At 40.8% G+C, this 24,496-nt stretch overlaps 1 protein-coding gene across 1 annotated transcript in view; it reads left to right on the top strand.

The window, feature by feature from the left end:
- Positions 1–1,874: 1,874 nt before the first annotated feature.
- LOC124262714 overlaps positions 1,875–24,496 on the top strand; it is a 28,243-nt gene continuing 5,621 nt past the window's right edge. Inside the window, exons 1-10 of the mRNA XM_046697246.1 lie at positions 1,875–2,489; positions 7,615–7,806; positions 15,745–15,847; positions 16,170–16,315; positions 16,439–16,594; positions 17,017–17,114; positions 18,381–18,527; positions 19,028–19,071; positions 19,385–19,518; positions 20,042–20,381. Coding sequence (XP_046553202.1) covers positions 1,891–2,489; positions 7,615–7,806; positions 15,745–15,847; positions 16,170–16,315; positions 16,439–16,594; positions 17,017–17,114; positions 18,381–18,527; positions 19,028–19,071; positions 19,385–19,518; positions 20,042–20,381 — 1,959 coding nt within the window. The 5' untranslated portion in view covers positions 1,875–1,890. The remainder of the gene's footprint in view (positions 2,490–7,614; positions 7,807–15,744; positions 15,848–16,169; positions 16,316–16,438; positions 16,595–17,016; positions 17,115–18,380; positions 18,528–19,027; positions 19,072–19,384; positions 19,519–20,041; positions 20,382–24,496) is intronic.

Below are 24,496 nucleotides of genomic sequence, written 5' to 3'. Positions count from 1 at the left end.
TGTGGAGTTCGTATCCCACTATAGTAGAGGTAATGGTAGCAAGAGATAAGGGTCCCCGACTAAAGTTTTATTTATGAAATAAAGCTCTGTAGAGGGGTAGTAGATAGTAATAGTAAGGGTCCGACTAAAGCTTTATCTATTAAATGAAGCTTTAGATTACCCTGATCCAGGACTCTCATTCCCTATACTACTGTACATAGAATACTGTACTGTATTGACACATCAATAGAACAGCGGGCCAGTTAGCCCTGTGCGAGGATTCTTAATTTAGGTCACCGACATGGTCGTTTGTTTTCTGCCTGAAAATAATCGTAATTATCCTTAGAAAGTATTAAATTTGGCATCTTATAAAAGAAATACAGTTCGCTCTACCACCATGTATAGTGTAATAAAGCACACTTTCGCCCTGAACTATTATAACGTTAAAGCACTCGGAAGCAAGCGTCCTCGTACTTTAACTATAATAGTTCAGGGCGAAAGTGTGTTTTATTACACTATACATGGTGGTAGAGCGAACTGTATTTCTTAAATAACGCCATGCACAGCAATAACACCGTGTACGGCAATAACACCCTGTACGGCAATATAACCACATAAAGTACCAGCAATAGCACCATGCACGGCAATAACACCATGTCCTGCAATAACACCGTGTACAGCAATTACACCATATACAGCAATAATACCATTTGCAGCAATAACACCGCATATGCAATAACACCATGTATAGCAATAACGCCACGTACAGCAATAGCACCACGTACAACAATAACACCATGTACAGCAATAACACCATGTACAGAAAAAGCACCATGTACAGAAATAACACTATTTACGGAAATAACACCGTGTACAGCAATAACACCATGTACGGCAATAACACTATTTACGGCAATTACACCGTGTACAGGAATAACACCATGTACAGCAATAACACCATGTACAGAAATAACACTATTTACGGCAATAACACCGTGTACAGCAATAACACCCTGTACGGCAATAACACTATTTTCGGCAATAACACCATGTACCGCAATAACACCATTTACGGCAATAACACCATATACAGCAATAACACCTTGTACAACAATAACACCATGTACAGCAATAACAGCGTGTACAGCAAAAACACCATGCACGACAATAACACCATGTGCAGTAAAAACACCACATACAGCAATAACACCGTGTACAGAAATAGCACAATGTACGGCAAGTACACAATATACCGCAATGACACCATATAAAGCAATAACACCGTGTACAGCAATAACACCATGTACGACAATAACACTGTATGCAGCAATAACACCTTGTACAGCAATAACATCGTGTACGCCAATAACACTATGTGTAACAATAACAACATTTACAGCAATAACAATATGTACGGCAATAACACTATGTACAGTCACGTATATGCCGCTTACTTAATAATTATCTAGATCGGACAACCCAGTTACTGACATAATGATGGGAAAGGTAAATTTTGAACAGAGAATGCCAAGGTGTATACAAAGAAAGAAATATCTTAACACCTTTATTCTGAATTTCCATAGTACATAGTTATCTACGTTTTCCTAAGTCAATTATCATTTTCTTTGTTTCGGGTACATTTAAAAGCAAAAACCATTCGTGGCACCATTTAGTACAACTGGTAATTTCTGTTCTATAACTGGTTTCTGAATCTCGAGAGAACAGAGAGCTGCATCGTCAGCAGAGTAAATTGTACAAACGTTGGCAGTAATGTGTCTGCAGGGTAAATACATTTGGAGAAACATGCTGCAGTATTCATGGAGAAGTTTTCTCATCTAAAGCATATGCATAACTGTAATTGTCTGTTTTCTGTTCGGAACTTCAGATACCGTCAAATATCTTAAAGATGACATGTACGAGTATTATCCGATTGGAAACACGAGATCTATGGATGTTACCCATGGATGCCAGGTGGCCGAGGAGTGTAACATTTTGCTGCTTGGATGTGGCGACATCAGGCACGTCCTTCACACCATGCACGTACTACACGAAGATGGCACGACAAAGGCAAAGAACCAGACAATAAACTTTCACATCAATGACATCGAAGACGGAATCTTGGGGCGGGATTTAATCTTACTCTACCTTGCTAGAACCATTAATCCATTAGATACTGACGAACTGAAGACTCTATGGGCAGTTTGGTACGACGTGGTACTATCAAAGGCACACCTACAGAACCTGAAAGAGGTGATGGAAGAATTATCAGATCTCAAATCAGGCACGAATGGTATCTATTTTGGAAATGGAAAGACAGAACTGAAAATCAAACAAGCTCTCCAGTCTTGGTTGGAATTTGAAATTTCAGGCAGACAGACGATCGGTAAACGGACCAATTTTCTTAAAGCGATGTACGGTGATCTCTTTCCTGAAACATCAGTGCAGAGAGTTTCCTCAAGGCTCGTCGCCCAGAGCAACCGATCGGATTACACAGAACGTTTGAAAGACAGGTATTAAACGTTTCAAAATCATCAGTCATCATCGTTCTTGCAAAGGTCTAAGAAAAGGATGATGATAATAATTAAGGTATTTCTAGTATTAAGATCTTAGTTCATCATCCCATGTAATTGCGTGTCAAGTGATAAACTGTTAAGACCATGGTCTTGGAATTTCTCCACTACTATAGCCGAGCATGTTGGAGCCGGTGACAACTGAGGATGCCCAAGTCATATTTTGTTACGCAGAAAAAAAGGAGTAAATGAGTTAAATTTAAAGCCACATCGACAGTATTTCAACCATATCGTGACTAAGAAAGTTGTAAATTTATAAATGAATAAAAACAAACTTATATAATATAGTTACCAGTCTGTAAAGGACACTAAAACAACTAGATTATCACAGGAATAAATCTAAAACTAGTAACTAAATCTAAAATATTTTAACTATAAATGACAATACAATATAAAAACAGGCTATAGATTGCCAACAACTGAAGGTTGATCACCATACTAGGGACCATGGGGACTTACAGTACATTTTACATCATCCCTTAATACACATATTCTATGATTAAAAAAGTGGAGAGTTTGAATGTACTTTGATTGTTTTGGGACTTACGTATCCTCTCAGGAGGGCAATAATTTTACAGTACTTTAACCACACACCCTCACCCTCACCCCCCACCCTCCCGAGTTACTGATTTAAACTTGCAATCATAAAATATTTATCTATTTACAAATCATTTAACAAATCTATTTCTTTTAAAAATGCAATAACTAAATGAGAACTGATATTATTAAAAATATCCTTCATAGTTCGTCATTTAAAATAGTTATCCCTTGTGATGGAATATTCAACACAGTCAAGCATGACCTGCTTGATCGTGAATCTTTCATCACAAGGGATACATAACGGAGGATCCCCACCTTTCAATTGTCATTCATGGGTATATTTTGTGTGGCCAATACGATAACGTCGCATGATGACCTCTTCAAACCTTGACTGACAACCCAAGTAGGTATAACCAATACAAGGTTTTATTGCATGTAATTTATTTATACCTCCTTGGGTGTCCTACTTCTTCTGTATTAGATCAAGGATATAAGATCTAATGGTAGCTTTATATTCAGTGTATGGAATAAGGAGTGGTGTTACAGATTTGTTGAGTGCTGCCTTGGCAGCAAGATCGGCCATTGTGGTACCAGAAATTCCAACGTGGCTGGGTAACCAACAGAGGACGGTGTCGTATTGTCTAGTAGCAAGATCATTATATAATTCTATAATTCCAATTAAAAGTGGGTGTTTGCAAGAAAGATTTTTAATAGCCTGAAGGCACGAAAGAGAGTCTGAAAAGATGATAGATTTTTTATATCTAGGGTGTTTATTAATATATTTTAAGGTTGTTAATATGGCGTTAACTTTTGCTGTGAAAATAGAGCTGTTACCAGGCAATCGAGAGGATAGTTTTCAGGATCCAATGACAGTGGCAAAAGCTACTGCGCCAGCATCCTTGGATCTATCTGTAAATAAGGATTTATATGTATTATATTTATTTCTTAATTGACTACATTCTTGTTTATACTGAAATTCATTAGTTTCTGAGTTTTTAAATGTGGTTAATGTTAGGTCAATGTGTGGCCTAACCAATTTCCAAGGAGGAGAAGAAAGAAGACGGAAAGGAGATATATTCTCCAGCTCAACGCCGGCAGCAGAAATGAATGGTTTAATTCTGAGCCGAATAGGCTGAACAAAAGAAGTTTTCTTGGTATATAATCCTAAATTAAATGCAGGGTTAGATTCGTTAGAATATAGTGTTCTATATAGGTGTAGGGGGTTAACTTGTTCCCCTTCCCATTTTGAATTAGAAACGACTTTTAATAAATCGAATGCCTTCAGGCATTTAGTTATTAGGGATTTGATATGCGGAAGAAAAGTTAAATGGGAGTCGAAAATTAGACCCAAGAACTTGGCCTCCTTGACAACTTTGATGGGAGTGCCATTATAAACAGTTCTTTATGTGGTTTGTATTTTCTACAGAAGAGTATACAATTAGTGTTCGACTTAGAAAATTGAAAACCATTTTCAAGACACCATTTATTTAGTTTATTTAAAAACAACTGCAGTTGCCGTTCAATAGTATGCATATTTTTACTGCGACAAGAAATATTAAAATCATCCACAATCATTCGATTGAATCGTTTAAAACCTTGGATAAACTGTTGATCTTGATACTAAATATAGTGACAGACATAATACTACCTTGTGGGACACCCTGATCCTGATTATAATTGTCAGACAGGGTTGAACCCACTCGGACTTGAAGTTGCTTGTCTGTTAAAAACTGTGATATAGAATGAGGTAAACGACTCCCTAAACCAAAATCATGTAAATCCTTTAAAATGCCATGCTTCCAGGTGGTATCGTATACTGTCTCGAGATCAAAGAATATCGATACTGAATGTTGTTTATTTACTTTAGCATTTTTAACAAAGCATTCTAAACGTACCAAATGATCAGTGGTACTGCGACTTTTCCTGAAACCACATTGAATGTTTGATATAAGGTTATTGGTTTCAAGATGCCAAATTAATCCATTATTCACCATTCGTTCCATGGTTTTACAGAAACAGCAGGTTAGAGATATGGCTCTGTAATTCGATATATCTGTATGATCCCGACCAGGTTTTTGGAATAGGGACTACAACTGCATTGCGCCATGAAGGAGGAAAATTACCAGACGTCCATATTTCTCACTAGACATGGTTCAGGCAAGTGTTTTAGTAGCTGATACTGGATATTGTCATCATCAGCTGCTGAGTCATAAGCTTGCTCAAGAGCTTTATATAGCTGATGTATTGAAAACACCTCATTATATTCTTCACCATTGTTTGATTCAAAATGAATTTTTGTCTCTTCCTGTTGTTTTGATATCTCTGAAACTCAGGGACATAATTTGACGATGAAGTTTTGGCAAGAGTTTTGCCAATGTTATTTGTAATTTTACATTTCTCAGTTATTATATTATCACCATCTTTAAGATGGTGAACAGTTGATTTTGAACCTTTGCCTTTAATTCTTTGAGCCATGTTCGCACAGCAGCTGCTTGCATATTTGTTGTGAGTGTTACTGGGCTATGGACAGGAGATCTACCCCTCACCTTCCTTCAGGGCGGCAAGCTATGTGCCCTACCATGGCTATGGTTGGACACATCCATGCCCTCAAGAGATCCAAAAGTTGGACCTGGTTATTCGATTCCTTTGGGGCTCTGTTACTTTGTTTCTTTTTGTTTTCATTGTTCGGTTTAGATTTAGTTTTCACACAGTTACTGTCACATTTGTGTCTGATGGTTGCTTATGAGATGCAGATGTATTTTTCTCAGAAGATGTCTTTGACTGAATAGTTTGTGAATACGTGGTTTGAGCACTGGAAGTCACCTTTGGAGGACTTGCTTGAATTTCAGCAGATACCAAGGCAGGAGCAGAAGTCCTAGGTCATGTATAGTCGGTTTGGCAACCTACTAAAGCACGTGAAACATGTGTTGATTTAAAGGCATGAATAGAAGCAGAAACAGTATTAGCATATGTCGGGCCTGATTGTTCTTGTGCAAGAACAATTTGTTTACTTCTGAGAATGGTATGTTTCGCTCATGCTTACTCGCGAAATATTTAACTGCAACTTCCAGGAAGGACATTCCTTGGAGGATGAGGGATGGCAACCATAGCAGTTGACGCAGACAGGATTTTTATCACAAACATTGATGTCCTCACATGTTCCAGCACATAGTTGACATGCAGGTGGATTGTTGAATGATTTGGATCCATGGCCATACTTTTGGCAAGTATAACACCTTAAAGGATTGGAGATATACGTATCCACCCTTAAGTTACAATATCCTGCTTTCAGTGATTGTGGCAGACAAAACGTGAAGAGATAGGTGTTGGTTTTGAAGGTCGTTTGACTTGAGTCACTTCTTGAGAGTGTTACTCAGTCACAATATCAATTTAGTTCAATTTAGTTCATGTCTGAAATGCAACGTCCAATATCACGGACAATGCCGTTGCTGCAATTCAATGTTCTGTGAGGGGACACCTCCACAGGAACATTAGCTAATGATTTGGTTTTTAGAAGAAATTTTGATTGGATTTGTTTCCTGCATTCAGTTTGCAGGGAACCAGATCGCAACTTTTGATTCCCTTCACCTCTCCGGCTAAACCTGCAATGCCCTTTGCAACAGCAAAGGGATTCAACTTAATAGAGACACCATCAGGTGCACACATAACGACAAAACGAGGCCAGTTTTCAGGGTTGGTGATAGTGGCTTGAGCTTAATCCTCTGAAGACAACGAATCGTCAGATTCGTGTGAACGTTTTCAGTGGAGGTGCCATGGTTTAAATATATATGATTCATCCTCCTAGCTACACACCCACCATGGAGTATCAACAGGGACGGTGTTTCATACCTGTGGGTCTCCAACGGACGACACCAGGGATACCAGGAGGTATACTCAAGCAGGAAAATCTTGAAAAGATATGTCCTACCGGATTGGCCCATGAGCCACCGCCTTCTGGCATAGGACTCTAGGCAAGTTAACAAATATACACTTTTGTGTTTCCAATAATCATTTGTTGGCAAAAACAATATCTATACATATCAGAAAAACAAAGTTGTGCAAAATACTTACCATGCACAGGGCTTGACGTGACCAGCCGATTGATAGAACCGAGTCCATTTTACCACCCGTCTAGGTGAAGTAAGGGCCAAAGTGGTGTGTTGGGCCTAGGAACACTATTCCTGGAACCAGTGCCCTCAGCCATCAGACTCCCGTCCTCCACCGACACAGGGGCGCAACCCACGGCAAACAGGTTGCCCAATTCGTTCTTATGACCAGCAACGGAGTGCTCTGGACCTCTATTTCCCCGGGTCCACACGGGAGTTGAAGAGCTATTAGCGTTACCCAGCACCCACCACGAGGAGGTTGCTCTTCAAGGGCGCCAGAAAAAGTAGCTGTGCTTCATATAAGGTGTTGTTGCCATTATCATCGAGAGTTCTGTTCTCCAAAAGTGTTCCCCTGCTGTAGATAACGTCGAAATATGTTCCGATGAACTGTAATTACAAACTTTTCACAATTGTTCTAGATACCAACAAGAAGTTCATGAATACATCACAAGTGGCGTTTCCAGTGCTTGTTCAACAGCAATGACCTCTGAAAGAATACTGGATATATTCCATGGCAACGTAACATTTTTCAGACCAGGAAGTGATGAGTGGAAAGTAGAGGACAACAGCTGTCCTTTTATGTGCTATGACGTGGAACTACAGCTGGACAGGTACGATCAGTGAATTTACAGATATGCATTAATCAGGCACTACCCACTTTTATATATGAGATATACGAAAGCACTACATGTGTATGCTTTGAAAACTAAATTATGCATATCAAAATGGTAAATATTACAACAGCAACAAAACTGAAATTGAAATTTGGTAATTGCTGTGTTTGTGGAATGTATAAAACCAAAAATGCCACAAAAAATACGGTCACCAATCTGATTGTCAAACAGTTCTCAAGTTATGATTGTTTTGACTGTATGAACCACATCAGGACCTGGTGTAGCCACCAATCGCTCAAATAATAACTGCTCCGCATACTGACTTCTCATCATTCCTTATGGAGTGAATACATTCATTCCTGTAGATTTTGAACAGGAGGATCCTGTGCCTCTTGAGTGTCCCAAGAATTGTAATGAGATCCAACTTGCAGTCATACGAAACTCAGCCCCATACCATCACTGAGCCACCATCAAATGGTTCAGCTGCATGGATCATCTCCTGGTGATATACGTGTAACGACGTCTCCGTACGTGACAGCGGCCGTCGGTAACGTAGAAAATACCGACTTTCATTAACTTTTCTCGGAGCTTGATGTCTCGGCCTGTGGCTATCTGTGAGGAAGGGACATCTGATCAGATAACGTTTCTCGCAGTCGAGCAGCCCGCAACCCCTTCTGATAGTAATACTTCATCATCGAATTGTGTCTCGCCGGACGAATTAGGACACCGTCATTGTTCTTCCTCGGTCTTTCAGGTCTTGGGCGATCCTTTACATCACCTGTTGCCTCATGCTTGCCATCGTGTATTTTCTAAAAGTTTATATCTTGCCACGTCAAAAATATTTTTTTTTTAGAACTGTCTTCGTTAAATCAGTAAAGAAAACTGTAGTGCACATACTGCAGTTATGGTGGGAGTTGTGAAATTTATACCCAAATGTGTTTGGCGCTTTCGCAGCGCGTGAATATATGCCCTGTGAGATATTGTGTGATGTGTGAAGCATGTGCATTCAGTATGCTGGTATATGATCGCCTTTTTGGATCAGAATTTTCAAAATGTCCCTTGAAATATGCAGGTCGGGGAGAACCGCAAAACGACCTATAATAGTTAGATCGAGCTATAGTAGGTCAAACGAGCTATATGCCGATAGGTCGATCGAGCTATAATAGCACATACATGGAAGAGGCCCTTTAACAACAACTTTCCGCACCGCGGTCATGGCATTGCTACACACGACTGGAATCGTTTAACCCATATGTAAAGGCACTGGCACCACAAACCCGAGCGTTTGTGATATATGAGCTGCTAAACTACCGACCCATTTGGACATTTACACTTGGGAGACAAAATAACACACCAAAAAACAGAAAATATACCCCGAAACTTGGAGGCCCACTTCGCGAACGGCTGAACTTGACGATTGCATGACTTCCGGTTTGGAAAGAGCACTCGTTGGGAGTATTTTTGTGGTTACCCACTACCGTTACACGAATAAACAAAAATACTATGCAAGCCCAGTGGGGGCCACAACGAACGGTCGCGCGAATACTGAATCAGTTGTGTAGTTTGCAATAAAAATTGTCACACGGTGTGTTTGAGCGAATGTGTTGGCATTTGATGTCCGGACTGTTTGTGTGATTGAAAATGTTTGTGGATTTTGTAGTTGTTTGGTGTTTGTTCATTGCAAATGTGAATCAATGGTTGTCATTGGTCACAATCCCACAGCCTCATGCAACCATACCCAGGATTGGTAACCGAATTGTCACGAATGCACATAAATACGGGGGAAATCGTGCATGTGATCCACACACGATGGAAGTCCCAGGAACCAGCGGTGAACAAATACAGGTAAGATTGAACTGATACAAGGACAACCCATTTCCAACAATTGTAAAATTTATTCCTAAAATCATATAAACATTGCACGTGTGAAATGACATATAAGGCGAGAATAGTGACGAGTAACGATTGACGAAGAGTGATAGCTGATGTAATGACATGTTGACAACTGGTGCTGGCTATGCACAAGACTGCAATGGACATATTTACCCACTGAACTGAGAAGTGAGAATGCACACAAGTGCAGTAATGCACGAGAAAGTCCTGACACACATACAAATACCTTTGAGAATGATGAGTGAGTGAGTGACTGAAAAGTCAAATTGTCAATACGGCACCCATAAGGTGAATACGTGGTACAGTGCGATGAATTGTCGAATACACTGCAAAACGTGTCAACAAAGGACATGAAAACAAATTGAATATCACAGTTATCAATGGTATTCACATCGCAAATATGTGAAGCATAGGGACAGTACATGATAAAAACAGGCTATAGATCGCCAACAACTTAAGGTAGATCACCATACCAGGGCCCAAGGGGACTTACAGTACATTTGCTTCCTGCATGAACCCTAGCTGGATTACACCATCCCTGAGATGTTAGCAATTGTGGACAAGCTAGCCAGTGATTAAAAAGAACACATATGCTGCGGTTAAAATAGTAGTACGTTTAAATGTACTATGATTGTTTTGGGACTTACATACCTCTCAGGAGGACAATAATTTTACAGTACCTCAACCCCTTCGAAGATACAGCCACTAACAATAACAGTTGCGAATTTAAACTACTAATCATAAAAGAATGAATTATGTACACAAATAAGTCACCACAACGTATGCAACAATGACATCGCTGCGACAACGCCCATAACATGTATCTACAAGTTGCTCCGTATATACAATTGAGCATGCTGTACAATTGGAAATATGGACGGCCTGGCAAACAATGAACAGCTGTCTGTCTGGGTGCAGCACCAGTGCCTGGGTGCAGCATCAGTGCCCGGGTGCAGCATCTGAAATAAACAGCACATGATATGTAACCCATAAGGACATCAGCATCAGGAAGATAGAACATTAATTATAGAATGGTGATACTTGTAGGAAGCCAAAGTGTATCAGTTCGGACAGAAGAACAGCAATCCTGGCGGTAATGTAAAGGGGAAAAAAACAGTGAAAAAACATCACACCGGTAAGGTGTCAACGGCATACATAGCCGACGCCAAGGCAAGGGCCAGCTGTCTCAGTGTCCGCAAGCGAACAATCATGAAGAAGGTAAGAATCCGAGCATTTGCAATTGCATGCAATAACACAATTGAACAGTATCACTGACCTGCACGTTCCTGAGATTCCTCCTGCTCCAACACAACTGTCAGTGTATCACCAGCCCTCTGGAGGAAAGTCAGCAGCACTGCCTTGGTACTAGTCCTGACGTCCTTCATGTACTCCGTCGCAGGAACCGGCAAGGTCGTTGCACCTGCATCGTGGAGTCGCCCAATGGTGTCCTCTATCAAACCACACAGCTGGCTGTTGGTTTTCTTAGGTGACATCACTGGCCTCCTCCCGCTCGCCAGCCAGAACGAAGACACGCTGGAGGTGATGGTGAGACCTTAAGGGTTTACCAGACATCGTCGCCTCCACGTACTTCGTCTTGTTGTCCTGGCAAGTCTTGGCGAACGACGACAGATGCAGGTCCAATGCCTTCGCTCCGAGAGACACATGAGGACGTGTTGACATAGGGGTCCCGAGGTAGGCCGACTGTCGCAAATGGTGGCGCCAGTGACGAATCTCCTTCGAGAGGTCCACGTGGTGACTGCTCCAGGTGTCCGCTGCAGACATGTGATCACGGATCTGAAATATTGAGAATCTTGTGTTATGTTTCAGATAGACGAACTGTACAAAAAGACGAACACAGAATGCTATGTGCACATGGTGACGGCATCACACCAAAATTGGAAATACAGCACGCCCAAACTCGGAAACACATATGATGACCTCACTGTACGTGACTTGACTATGTGCTAACAATGTAATACATGTCAGTTCAGAAATGTCAACAACCGTTCAGAACAATAGATATTGATGAAGCGTGTCTGGTGCCAATGTATGTAATGATTGCCAACATTATGTTTCAGATGTCCCACAAAGTGACAGAAGATACTGACACTACCCATGAGCCCACTCCCCGACTTCCCTTCCCCACAGCGGCGCACTGTGACAGTCACCGAGGCACGGATGACGCAGACAGCACTGTCATCCTTCAGGCAAGGTGACTGTGACAGATGCGCCGAGTGTGGCATTGAAAAGACGACGGGGAAGGGACAAGGAAAAGGGACCATGGGTGGGTTGTGAACAGAAGAACAATGCACTTACTGGGCCCACTTCCGATGCCTCGGCTTCGTGGTGACAGGCAGGCACCTTAAATCACTGTCTAAAATACCTTTTACTGTAGTAAACATAGAACATAGAGAACATTTGTTTGTCATTCGTCAATACTTACCGAATCAAGTGTGTCGAGGTTTCGACAGATCCGTTGCCAGTGGTGAGGCGTTGGTAGACCAGGGGCATCCACATCTGGATCCTTCTGTTCTTAGCCTCAAGGATGAAGTCAGCACCTTCTCCGCGGTCATCTGCTCCACTGGCGGAGTAGGACAGGTTGTCCTTGAGGAAGGTGTGGATGACGGCAGGGCAGGAACGCAGGGTGTGGTGGTATCGAAGGACAGCTCTTGGTATTGGGTCATGTTCAGGCCAAAGAACAAGTCTGAAAATCTGCTGTAGGACTGAAGTGCAAGAGAGTGGTTACCTTCGTATGCCACAACGGAACAAGAACAAGGCCATGACATATGTGAAGTTGACATCGGCCAGAATGCGAAGTTCTTGTCCGTTCTGTTGGACAACCACTCCCCGAAACCAGCAACATCAGGGCGGATTCCAGAGCGCTGACATTCCCTGACATATGGCACTATGAGCTCAGCTCCTGTTCCCAAAACAGCACTTCAATCATCTGCCAGGCCTTGTGATGGTCAGAGGCATTCTGACAACTGGCCTGCGCCTTGGCAGATTTGAAACCAAGCTGCTTACCAAGTTCTTGGAGAACAACATGCCACAGCAGTTTGAACGTGGCTTTGGTCATGTTGATCTCCATGTGACCTGGACCGGGAACAAGCAACAGAGCCATATGTCCGGTGATCAACAACATCTGCAATCGTCTGATTGTGTTCCTTCAGCACATGTCCTTTGAATTCCTCACACCCAGAGATCTCCTTCGATCACACACAGTGGACAGTCGAACGTATTGGTTATAACTCTGACGCCAAATTAAAAGGCAACCCATCGCAACCAACTACAACCCATGACCGAGATACACCAATCCCAGAGTCCTGTATGATTCTCTTGAGGACTACATGCATGGCAGCATAGGAACACACGGGTTCACCAGGACTGGCTCACCAACAACAAGATCTGGAGCAATCAGACTGCCAGCTTCCACAAGAGAGTACCTGTGAGATATGCTGTCACTTCTGATGATCCGGATCTTGGTGGAGGTCTCATCAAACACGTTCTGTATGATGCCTCCGTTCCTGCTGACGTGGACTCTGGCAGTTGGTGCTGATCATAGTCATCACGACAACCGGTAGTGGAACACTTTTGCTCACTCAGTACAGACTCGATCATGTGACTGATGACATGGGCTCGATAATGTCGAAACAGTGACAGATCACAGCTCAGAAATGATGGCACAGTGGCTGTGAGGTGTTGTACATCAAATCTGAGCCAGCCAGACGGATTGTACTGTTCCTGAGTCTGTAACGAGTGCTCATTCCCAGGGAATATGTGCAGTAGTGTTGTGATGACGCTGACCATGGCCTTGGCGTCGTAGCGGATGCGCCAGTTCCGTGCCAGGACTTGGTTATTGTCAAAGAAAGTGACAATATCACCTTGACCAGACACTTTGACAGGCAATTCACTCTGGTTCTCTACCCATTTCAGTATGCTGTGATATGAAGCAGCAGGTCGTGATGTCGAAATGGCATTGCATGCACTTTTGCTACCTGTGATGTAATATACAATTAGATTGTTAGCAAAAGATAACGGGGCAATGAGATTACCATTTCGACAATAGTACAGCTGTTCCACAGCTAGGGCCAGAGCATTATTTTTGCTGGTGTTACCCAACGACAGGTCAATTTGGCACAGCGTAGTGAGGAAGGCCATCAGCACTGGATTGACATGCTGAAGCCACAGGGATGCCTCATATGTTTGCAACAGGTTGGCATCTTGATATTCCTGGCAAACGTTTTGACTATGGTCAAATACATCTTGTGTAATGCGTTCCCCTATAGCTTCAGCAATCAATTTGACGTCTGCAATGCAATAGACCCCATTTCTGATTGCTGCAGCAATGTCTGTGGCAGTTGTATGTGCAGTGGACTGCTGTTCAAATGTCTCTGCACAAGCTGTACACAGATATTGATGCTTCATGGATAAGTATCCAGCAGAAATGAGGCCATCGATTGTACCTTTTTTAATTTTACGCCATGCCAACTTGAGCACTTTAAATGGTTTGTCGGTTGACCAAGTGTCATGTTGGTTACAACCACAGCTCATGTTGATGTGTCCTGTTTGCCTCGGTGTGTCAATCAATGAATGTATCACACAATAGCGTTATCACACAATGGCTTTATCACACAATGGCTTTATCACAAGCACAGTGTATCACACTACACGATTATCACGGTATAGCTTTATCACAGATTGTCTTTATCACAGTTTGTAACAGTTGTTGGTACAAACGGGCTACTTAGCAGTTAATCACAATGTCTACAATGGACACAATTGCACTTACCTAGTGGCCACGGGTGTATCACAGTTCTTCTGTTGTATCACAGGTGACGGTGCGGCTTTAATTTATTGCACAATTACAGATTGTTGGCCGACACAAGGCCTACAATCTGTCTGTTATCACAGCTATTCTGCACCTATTTACACGCTAACCTTCTCTCACACACTTACCTTTTCAGTGCTATGAGTGAGTGAGTTAATATTTAACGTCACATCGGCAATATTTCAGCCATGTCGTGACGGACCAGTTCTCTGATATGTATTACACAGGTATGTATATATATATATATCTGTCAACCGTATCGACGGCAAGGCATGAATGCACAGTCAATGAATTAAATGAATTACATGAATTACATTCTGAATAGTTACCTCGCCGCACACACAGCATTGACAATAAGAAGTGACCACGTGTTTGGACAATGCAATGTTTTTATAGCACCTTCACACCACGGACAACCAATCCTGGGTATGGTTGCATGGGGCTGTGGGATTGTGACCAATGACAACCATTGATGCACATTTGCAATGAACACACACCAAACAACAACTAAACTCCACAAATATTTTCAATCACACACACACCCCTTTCATCAAATGCCAACACATTCACTCAAACACACCGTGTGACAATTTTTATTGCAAACTACACAACTGATTCAGTATTCGCGCGACCGTTCGTTGTGGCCCCCACTGGGCTTGCATAGTATTTTTTGTTTATTCGTGTAACGGTAGTGGGTAACCACAAAAATACTCCCAACGAGTGCTCTTTCCAAACCGGAAGTCATGCAATCGTCAAGTTCAGCCGTTCGCGAAGTGGGCCTCCAAGTTTCGGGGTATATTTTCTGTTTTTTTGGTGTGTTATTTTGTCTCCCAAGTGTAAATGTCCAAATGGGTCGGTAGTTTAGCAGCTCATATATCACAAACGCTCGGGTTTGTGGTGCCAGTGCCTTTACATATGGGTTAAACGATTCCAGTCGTGTGTAGCAATGCCATGACCGCGGTGCGGAAAGTTGTTGTTAAAGGGCCTCTTCCATGTATGTGCTATTATAGCTCGATCGACCTATCGGCATATAGCTCGTTTGACCTACTATAGCTCGATCTAACTATTATAGGTCGTTTTGCGGTTCTCCCCGACCTGATATGATGGTGCTTTATTAATGCTCTTATTTATATAATGATTTTGCAAATGTATTGACGGGTCAGCACCATCTATACTTGCATGACCTTGAATAAATATGAACCTCTTTTTTAAAGATACAATGGTGGAGATACCACAATGTGCACTTTATTTCTTGAAATATTGAGGAAATGGGTGATGAGCTACCAAGCTACAATAAAATCCGGATGTACTACAAGGGTACGTATAGTACGGGGAGAAAACAAGACGAAAGTAGTTACTGAGTTTCATATAATGCATGGTTGAATCAAAATGTTCCATTCCCTTAAATCGCAACATGCAAACCCAGCAAAAGAATGAGAATTAAGCAAAGAAGAAACAACTGTAAGCAGGTCAATTGAGCAACACGTACAACGTTTCAGTGCTCATTTATTGACTTAATAGTACATTGCTTTGTTTCAATATTAAGGCGCCGGTTTTTCAAAATTTAATATCAAGATCACTTTATCTTCAGTACGTACGAACGATTGTACATATGGAACATTACAACGCATAATTTCAGTTCTATCTGTGGCTGGGGGATGCAGTAGAGGTTTGTGAAGCAGACCTCCCAAACAATCTCCTATTTGACTTCATCGACACATCGAACATTGCGGATAGAGTTGGCCTGATTCCGTTACTGATCCGTTGCCAAGAGAGACTCCAAAAGTAAGCAGCGTTTGGGGATTTTGTGTTCTTGCTTTATAACTTATGTCGCATGCAAGATTTAACTGCTGCTCTTTGTGTTGCAAATGGTATGTATTTGTATAGTTCAGAGCCTCTTTTGTTTAGGCCAAATGGGGTTCTGAGGACGGAGACCTTCCATTGGAACCAAGGCACAGCTTTTTGGTTGGAATCGTTTCTGCGTCAGTGTTTGGATATTCCTCAGTTGATGTATCCAACTTTGTTTGGTCTCCATCTTGCTGAAGAGCTCACGCTTGGTCACGAGTAAGCACACGGCTTTTGTATACTCTATGAAAAAAGGTAGGCGAACCTGAACTTTCAATCTGGATAGGAAATATAAGCGTTAATACACTTTTCAAAGGCAGACAACTTATGAACGCACCACCATTTCTCTTTATCACCCACCCTACACGCCATGCATGGTATGCACGTGCACAATGTAGTAGCCCCATACACGTGCTGTTGGTGTCATTCTTGATTTTGACGGTTTTCAAGAAGGTCGATAAGTCACTGTTGACCATTAATTTTGACAATCATCTTGCATAACACAGTTGTTAGTGGGGTTTTTTGACGGTGAATGACATTTGTTAGGGCGGCTCGTCAGGACTGTATATTTATTGAATGATACATTTACATACAGTGATTTAAATTCTACTGATTGTGTGACCTTTGGTAATTCATTTCAGGAATATTCTTGAAGACGGATCATTTGTTGGAGTATCAAAGTTAGCCTTAAGATGGAAGGCATCTAGGGAACAGGAGATATTGACATTGTCTGCAGATGGTAAAAGGGTGTTCCTTACTTGCTTGCTTAAAAATGTTTCCGGTTTTACATAGATGGAAATAATGATGACAGTGTGTGTTCTATGTAGCTCACAAAATGAACGTAAACCAGTCTAAAAACCACAACAATTGAGAGGTGTTCTTTCTGCTGCATTACAGTGGGAGCATCCATGTTGGATTTTTGTGCAAACTATATTATTAATTGTTTGATATCTGTGCAACCTATATTGTCAAATGTTTTATTTCTGAGCAAACCTATATTGTCAAATTAAATTAGAAGCCATTCTACATGTGTATTTGGCAGAAGCAAAAATATAGATAGTGTTCATACATAGATGTACAGCAATATTGTTTACTTCCATTTACATTTCAGCAGAAATACAGGCAGTGCTTAACCTATTTGAGTGTCATTTTTAGAAGTTGGAGAGTCAGATAAGGACAAATTTTATGGATAAACGACTTCTTTAATTGGATGATGCGACATTTCGATACAGATTATTGTATCGTTGTCAAGCAGGTATACCATGGCCAGTGTAAAATATCGTCTTTGTTTGTGTTTAATATACATGTTACATGAAAGTTCCATTGAATACTTATTGACATTTTCATCTTAGCTCGTCTTCCTTAACTCTAAGATCACACTGCAGACAGCGTGATTTAAAGCAACTTGTTCATGTTGCTTCTACGTACGTTAATGATATTGAAAGAATGAAAAGATACTCATATCTATATTTACATAAAGCTCTTAAACAAAGACCTATCCGAAAGACGCATCAAATATTTTTCAGACTGTACAACATCTTAATATTACTATAATTACTTAATAGTGCTAATAGGGTATATAACTATAACTGTTTTGTAAATCAATATCGTTTAACTGTCAACAGTAATCCATAGTACACTTTTGCATCTTTACATGCCTAACAGCGTGGAAGCAATTGTCTTTTTAACATGGTCATAACTTGTTGAAAATGGCAAATGTCATATGCTCCCTGTCATCTACTAATTGTCATCGCGACGCTTCTAATACATTTTCTCCTCACCATTTTAGTCTGACCATTAAATCAGTCCCTTAAAATCTACACAGACCTTGTTTATACCTTGTAAACATCCCGGTCAGAATTGGTCCTAGGCAAACCAACGAGACGATTAACGGGATCCATATGTCTGATGCTTGTTTAAGCTGTATTTCCGAAGTAACAGATTGCGATCAATCATTTTACAGATCCGTCAAAGACTAATACCTCACTTTATGGTCATGTTCCAGGAGGGGATGCCCTGTCCAAATGTGTTGCGCAACTCAAAAATAGAATTGAAGTGCTGGACGTCCGCGATACTTGTGGCTACAACACAACTAACATAGACAGTAAATCAAAGGAGAGGCTGATGCACAGACTCAGGAAGATCACCACCGGTGTGTATTGCAACATTTCTATAGCTGGATATCATGTTGTACAGCTCAATGAGTCTATAATTGATGAGACGTACATTAATCTATGGCTGTAACGAACTTGGGACGACTGATGTTAGTTCGGCATAACCGAGGTATATACGTCACATACGTGTTCTCACCAAGGATGACACGCCAAGTGTGTACTCAGCGGCGTAGGTTCCTGTTTTGATAAAGATATTTTGGCAAGCACGAATATCTGGACTAAATTTTATATATTTATTGCTTTTGCACCTGAGGTTATTACTTGTTTATATACATGAAATGTGTTCCATGAGCAATTCCATATTTCAAGTTCATCCTTTGTAACTTGTCTTACTTTGACATTTGACCATGCTGCTTATTGCTCTTTAATTGCATATATTCACACTGTCAACTGTCCACTACATTTCGAGGTGGGTTCCAGTTCCTATTTTTTACATTGCTACTTATTCTTTCATGAAAATAGACTTCTGTATTTTCAGATGAAGCACCTGCAGATTCAGACATTTCTTCAGGAAACACGTTTGTAAGTCAAACTTTGTCACTATATTTCCAGTTGTTGTTCCCATTGCATATTAAGATAGCGTGTGTATTGATTTAGCTAAGGGCTCATAAGTTTCTCTGCATAAGGTGTAGTTGGTATATGTTTTAAGAAACTCATGTGTACGAGTACAATTGTCATTTAAGAACGATTATACAATCGACTCTGCTTTCTTATGGATGAGGAAAGGGTTTTGTTCCTTTTCTTCACTTGGGGACATTCAAAGTTGCCGTGACACACTTTTGCGATGGAAACTGCCATTATGCTTTAAGTTTCTTCTTTTCACGCGTCGGTGAAGACTGTAATAGAGGAGATCGATGATTACCAGGTGAGGATTGAAATTGATCCTGAATTCCTGAAAGATGGAATCTTCACAACTGACATGGACAGAGGAGATCCATACCTTGTGGTGCTGAAGAGCAGTCGTAATGGGTAAGACCAGTTGCTTTCACTTGGATCTGACAATTGTCAGTGACTTAGACCCTTTGCAAACGTTAAGTGTTGATAACGTGTTTTTCTGAAACGGTGATGAGATGTGTCTTCTGCATTGTAAATTCAATTAAAAACTTAGTGAGTGAGTTATTATTTAACGTCACATCGGCAATATTTCAGCCATATCGTGACGATAACATATGTGACATTGAAATGGAATAGATATATATTATAAAAACCTGTCAACGCAGGACAGTAAAACAACTAGAATATCACAATTACATCTAAAACTAGTGTGGAAAATTAAAACTAATAGCACTATATGGAGAATACAATATAAAAACCGGCTATAGATCGCCAACAACTGAAGGTAGATCATCAAACAGGGAACATGGGGACTTACAGTGCCTTTGCTACCTGCATGGTAAAAACTTATGTTTTTCGAAATTTCAATGTAGCCAATGGGTGTCTGAGAAACTGAAAATTCCTGTTTCACATGATCGTTTCCATTTCACACTATCAGGTCTACAGGCTTTAGTAAGACTCTTCGATTTGCATGCGGTATCAACATCAAGTCCAGCAACATCAAACTATCCAGGAAGAGAGGCACTATTGAAGCTCACTTCAAAAAGGATCCCAGTTTCACTCAAGGAAACCGACTTTTACCCTGGAAGAAACTTAGTCCAGGTTTCACTGTGAAACTTCCCGACTTTCCACGGTCACAGTTTGGAGAGACCACAATTAGATCTTATGTTCAGTGCATGCATCTTGGGCCTGTACCGGATTTGAAGACTGCAACACCATTGCAACAGTTCCAGACCATAGTATCATACCTGATGAAAACTGCTCCATTTTCATTTGGCGTAAGTACACATTCAAGAAATGAATGGCTGATACATCATCTTTAGATTCTTCATTAAATCCCCCACTTAATACAAATAGTTACTGAAGCGATCATGTCATGGAAGTTCAGATCGTTGTAGAGGTCCGGGCCAGTGAGATGTAAGAAAGAATCCCTTGCAGTGGCGATATTAGTTAAAAAAATATACTCAAAGGCAAAAGTTCATATAAATGAGAATTTCTTTATAACGCATTTTAATATCATTTATAATACACTTAATCCATACCCAAAAGGGCCCTGTCGGTAGTTTTTGTTTTGCATGCGTTTTTCATGCTTTCAAGAAGTCATAAAAAAGGCATAAAACGTGTCCTTCAACAAGTGTGGCTCTAAGCCTCAAATCATTGTCACCCAAAACATTGTTTAGATGTCGACGGGTCCGAGAAAAACAAATCTGGAAGAATATGCTTGCATTTCTCTATGCCACGGCTAACTGAAAATGAAAAATGCGAGCCATTGGAATGCTTGACATCGGAACCCCAGAGCACAATGTTGTACAGTAGTTTAACGTGCACAAGAACACCATATACCACTTGTGGAAACGTTATCAACAAAACGCCGACGTTGCAGACCGTTCCGGAAGTGGCCGTCCGTCTGTAACTACGCAACGATCGTTGGATTCGAACCACCCATCTGCGCCTACGATTCTAACCAGTCACACTGACAGCCCGAACAGTTCCTGGTGTCAACATGATATCGCCAAGGACCATTCGCAGGCATCTGGGTGCACACGGGATACGTGCTAGACGTCCTGCCAGACGAACAGCGAGGAGATTCCTATGGATATACAACTTCTTTGATATAATATGAGCGACGTTTCGGTGTAGCTACTAACACCGTTATCAAGCAAGTGATGTACAATACTGAAGGCAAGGTTATATATACATAGCAAAGTTTGAACAGTGATTGATGTTTGCACAATTAATGAGGTTGACGTACAAGGTTGGAAGATATTTACACAAGAAGGCAATTGGTACACAAACAGAGTAAGCTGTGGGGGATTATTCGGAGGAAGCCAGTGATAAGACAGACAGGAGAACAATAGGATTAAGATTGTTCGGTGATGAGTTGGTTGTAGGCAGTGGGGATGTAATATCCTTGGTCGGTTGTTCATGGCCGGTTGGAGTCTCTTGATGTGAATGGCTTCTAGTAGTTTTCTGATCTTGTAGTGGGTGTAATTACTGGTGAGTACATTGATGTTGTTAAAAAGGATGTTGTAGTCTGAGTGAGCTTGGGTGTGGTCAGAGATGGCGGATTTGGAGTCTTTCTTCTTCACAGAGGTTTGATGTTCATTGATTCTTACAGGAAGGGGTCTTGAGGTTTCGCCGATGAACGCGTCACCACAGTCACACGTTATGTGGTAAACTGTGGCATTGCGTATTGATTCATCTATTAACACCCAATAGGCTTTTATTCTTTGCTTTTATCTACCCGATAAATAGTTCCATTTAAGTATTTTTGGTTTTTACAAATGATTTGTATCCATTTTACTTCTAGTCCTGGTATTGATAGTTGATCCATATCGTTAACGTAGAAATTATTTTTAACATATATAGCTACACCCCCTCCCCGGCTTGGGCGGTCAATACGATAAGGCAAATGGAAATTTGGAACTGAAGTATCACTCTGAGGAATACCGCTATGCAGCCAGGTTTCTGTCACACAAATTAGCCATATGAAGAGAGTTCTGAGGTGAGTAAATCTACTTTATCTTTAAGACTCCTTACATATAAATGAACAATCGTCAGATTACCGTCCTTGCAAGGGCCAGGATTGATATGCATATCGCCACAACATAGTAGTAAAATTGAAATGTAAATGAAGATGGGAGTTTTTAGTTTGTATATACAAACAGAAGAATATAATATAGATAATAAGAGAAATGTGAAACGTGCCTCGCTGGATATAAGCAAATGAAATAATCCAACCGCCCGCCTGTACTGAACTACATCAACCGTCATCAAGCATAAGTAAAAAGTAAATATACACGGTTGGTTTGTAAGTATAGAAAATTTGAAAGCTTAGGCAAAATGACATAAAACACAACATAAGCACAGATAAATAGCATACAAACACAAACTATTTCTTAGTGAGGTTGTAGTGCACACAAACTATATTTATAAAAGGAACACAAACAAAAAGACATCAACATACAATGAACTCAAGAAAGATCCCACTAACCGACTCCAGAAAGAACACAAGGCCGTGCTGAAAGACCTCCGTGACAAAAATGAAATCAGCCCAACCCTGCACATGAAGCTCACTGTCCCACATCCTTGTTCTGCATTCTGAATCTCAGGGATAAAATCTACAAAGAAACATATGAAGTATGAAGTCAAGTAGCTCTTTCCCTTTAAAATTTGAACTTGTCATAAACGAAACCAATGACGCCGTTCCATAATAGATATATTTATACAGATTCAGAGTGACAAAGAAAACTCTCCACACGGCAGTAAAACAAGAGGGAGACGTAAACATTTAAATAGTCAGTTGTCCCATTATCCGAGCAATACTCCGGCTGTTTACCTTTACATAAGGTTTGAGGTACAAACGAACATACTTTTTCAACATTTCAAAAAGCGCCATATTGTTCTTGCTCAAAAGTTGCTTGCTGAAGGGTACAACAGGTAAAGGCCGGTGTTCAAACCTATACACAGATGGGGTACGGCCTTCTTCTCTTGTCAAAGCTGTCTTTCGATGCAAAGCAATGCCGTATTCAAGTATGTTCTGAAGGCTGACGGTAAAATATATGGATGAAGACAGCCTTCAAAACATACATTTTGAAAATATATTTCCCCTTTTTTCAAATCCAGATTTAAATTTCCCACTGTATCAGTCAGGTGGCCAGAGGAGGTGCGTTTCCATAGAAACAAGCCTGGGGGTGGGGGGTGGGTGTGTGTGTAGTTTTGGGTGAAACTCAGGGTTTCGTATTGTAGCGGTGTGCGCTTTCTGTGCTCTTGTCGGGATTACCTCCCTTTTTGAGTTGGTTCTGGAAGTTCAAAATAAAGAAGTGACAAGTTAAACACCTTTTGTCTATTAATGCCTCTCACAACACTACTGCATACAACTGAGGACGCAACATGGAGTCAGAAGACGGATCAACCACACCAATAATGTTGACAAGTGTAACAATTCGATGACATTATCTTATTCAATAGCGGCGTGCGTTCAGACCCTCCATTTTCGCGCAGATGTTTGTTCGTAAAGTTCAAGTTAAAAGCCAAAGTTTACATGTCTTATGTGTAAAATCGGTGTGAGTGAGAGACATTTAGAAATAAGTGATGAATGTTACTTCGGCTGTTTCAAATGGACATTTCAAATAGACATTTTATTGTATGTAGCAGACGCGTGCTTCAACCTAGACTTGCCCAGTCGTTTTGAAATATTTACACACGAGCATGGCAGAGGGTGGTGAGCAACAGCAACAACCACAAGTTGCACAGCATAAATATTTGCCATCTGCAAACCCTTTACCTCCAAAACCTAAACTAAAAGGCAATATTGCACGGAATTGGAGAAGATTTAAGGGAAATTGGGACAATTATGTCATAGCTGCTAGACTTGTTGATGAGGAGTCAAATTTCAAGACAGCTACACTGTTGAGTGCCATAGGCAGTGATGCATTGGACATCCTTGATGGATTTCATTTCGCTTATTGAGTAGGCGAAAGAAGATATAAATACAGTTTTAGGAAAGTTTGAAACTTACTGTGTAGGTGCCACAAATGAAACATACGAGAGATACTTGTTCAACAAGCGCGATCAGGAAAATGGCGAGACATTTGATCACTACATAGCAGCGTTGAGAACATCAGTGAAATCGTGCAATTATTGTGCTTTAGTTGACTCTCTGGTACGTTACAGAATTGTGATTGGTATTCTGGACAGTGCTACTAGAAAGAGATTGTTGCAGTGTAAGGCACTTACTCTTGAAAAGTGTATTTCAATATGCAGAGCTTGTGAGAGTACAAACATTCAGATTCAAGAAATGAAAAGTGAACAGGTTTCAGCTATTTCTAACAAAACTGGAAGGCCTAAATCACGTTCTGATTTGAATAATAGGAACTCTTAAGCAGTCAAA

The sequence above is a fragment of the Haliotis rubra genome, unplaced genomic scaffold, assembly GCF_003918875.1.
Source record: "Haliotis rubra isolate DU_JTF1 unplaced genomic scaffold, ASM391887v1 Scf85, whole genome shotgun sequence".
NCBI lineage: Eukaryota > Metazoa > Mollusca > Gastropoda > Lepetellida > Haliotidae > Haliotis > Haliotis rubra.
The sequence above is the reverse complement of the archived record's forward strand: the minus strand, read 5'-3'. Positions and strand labels throughout refer to the sequence as shown.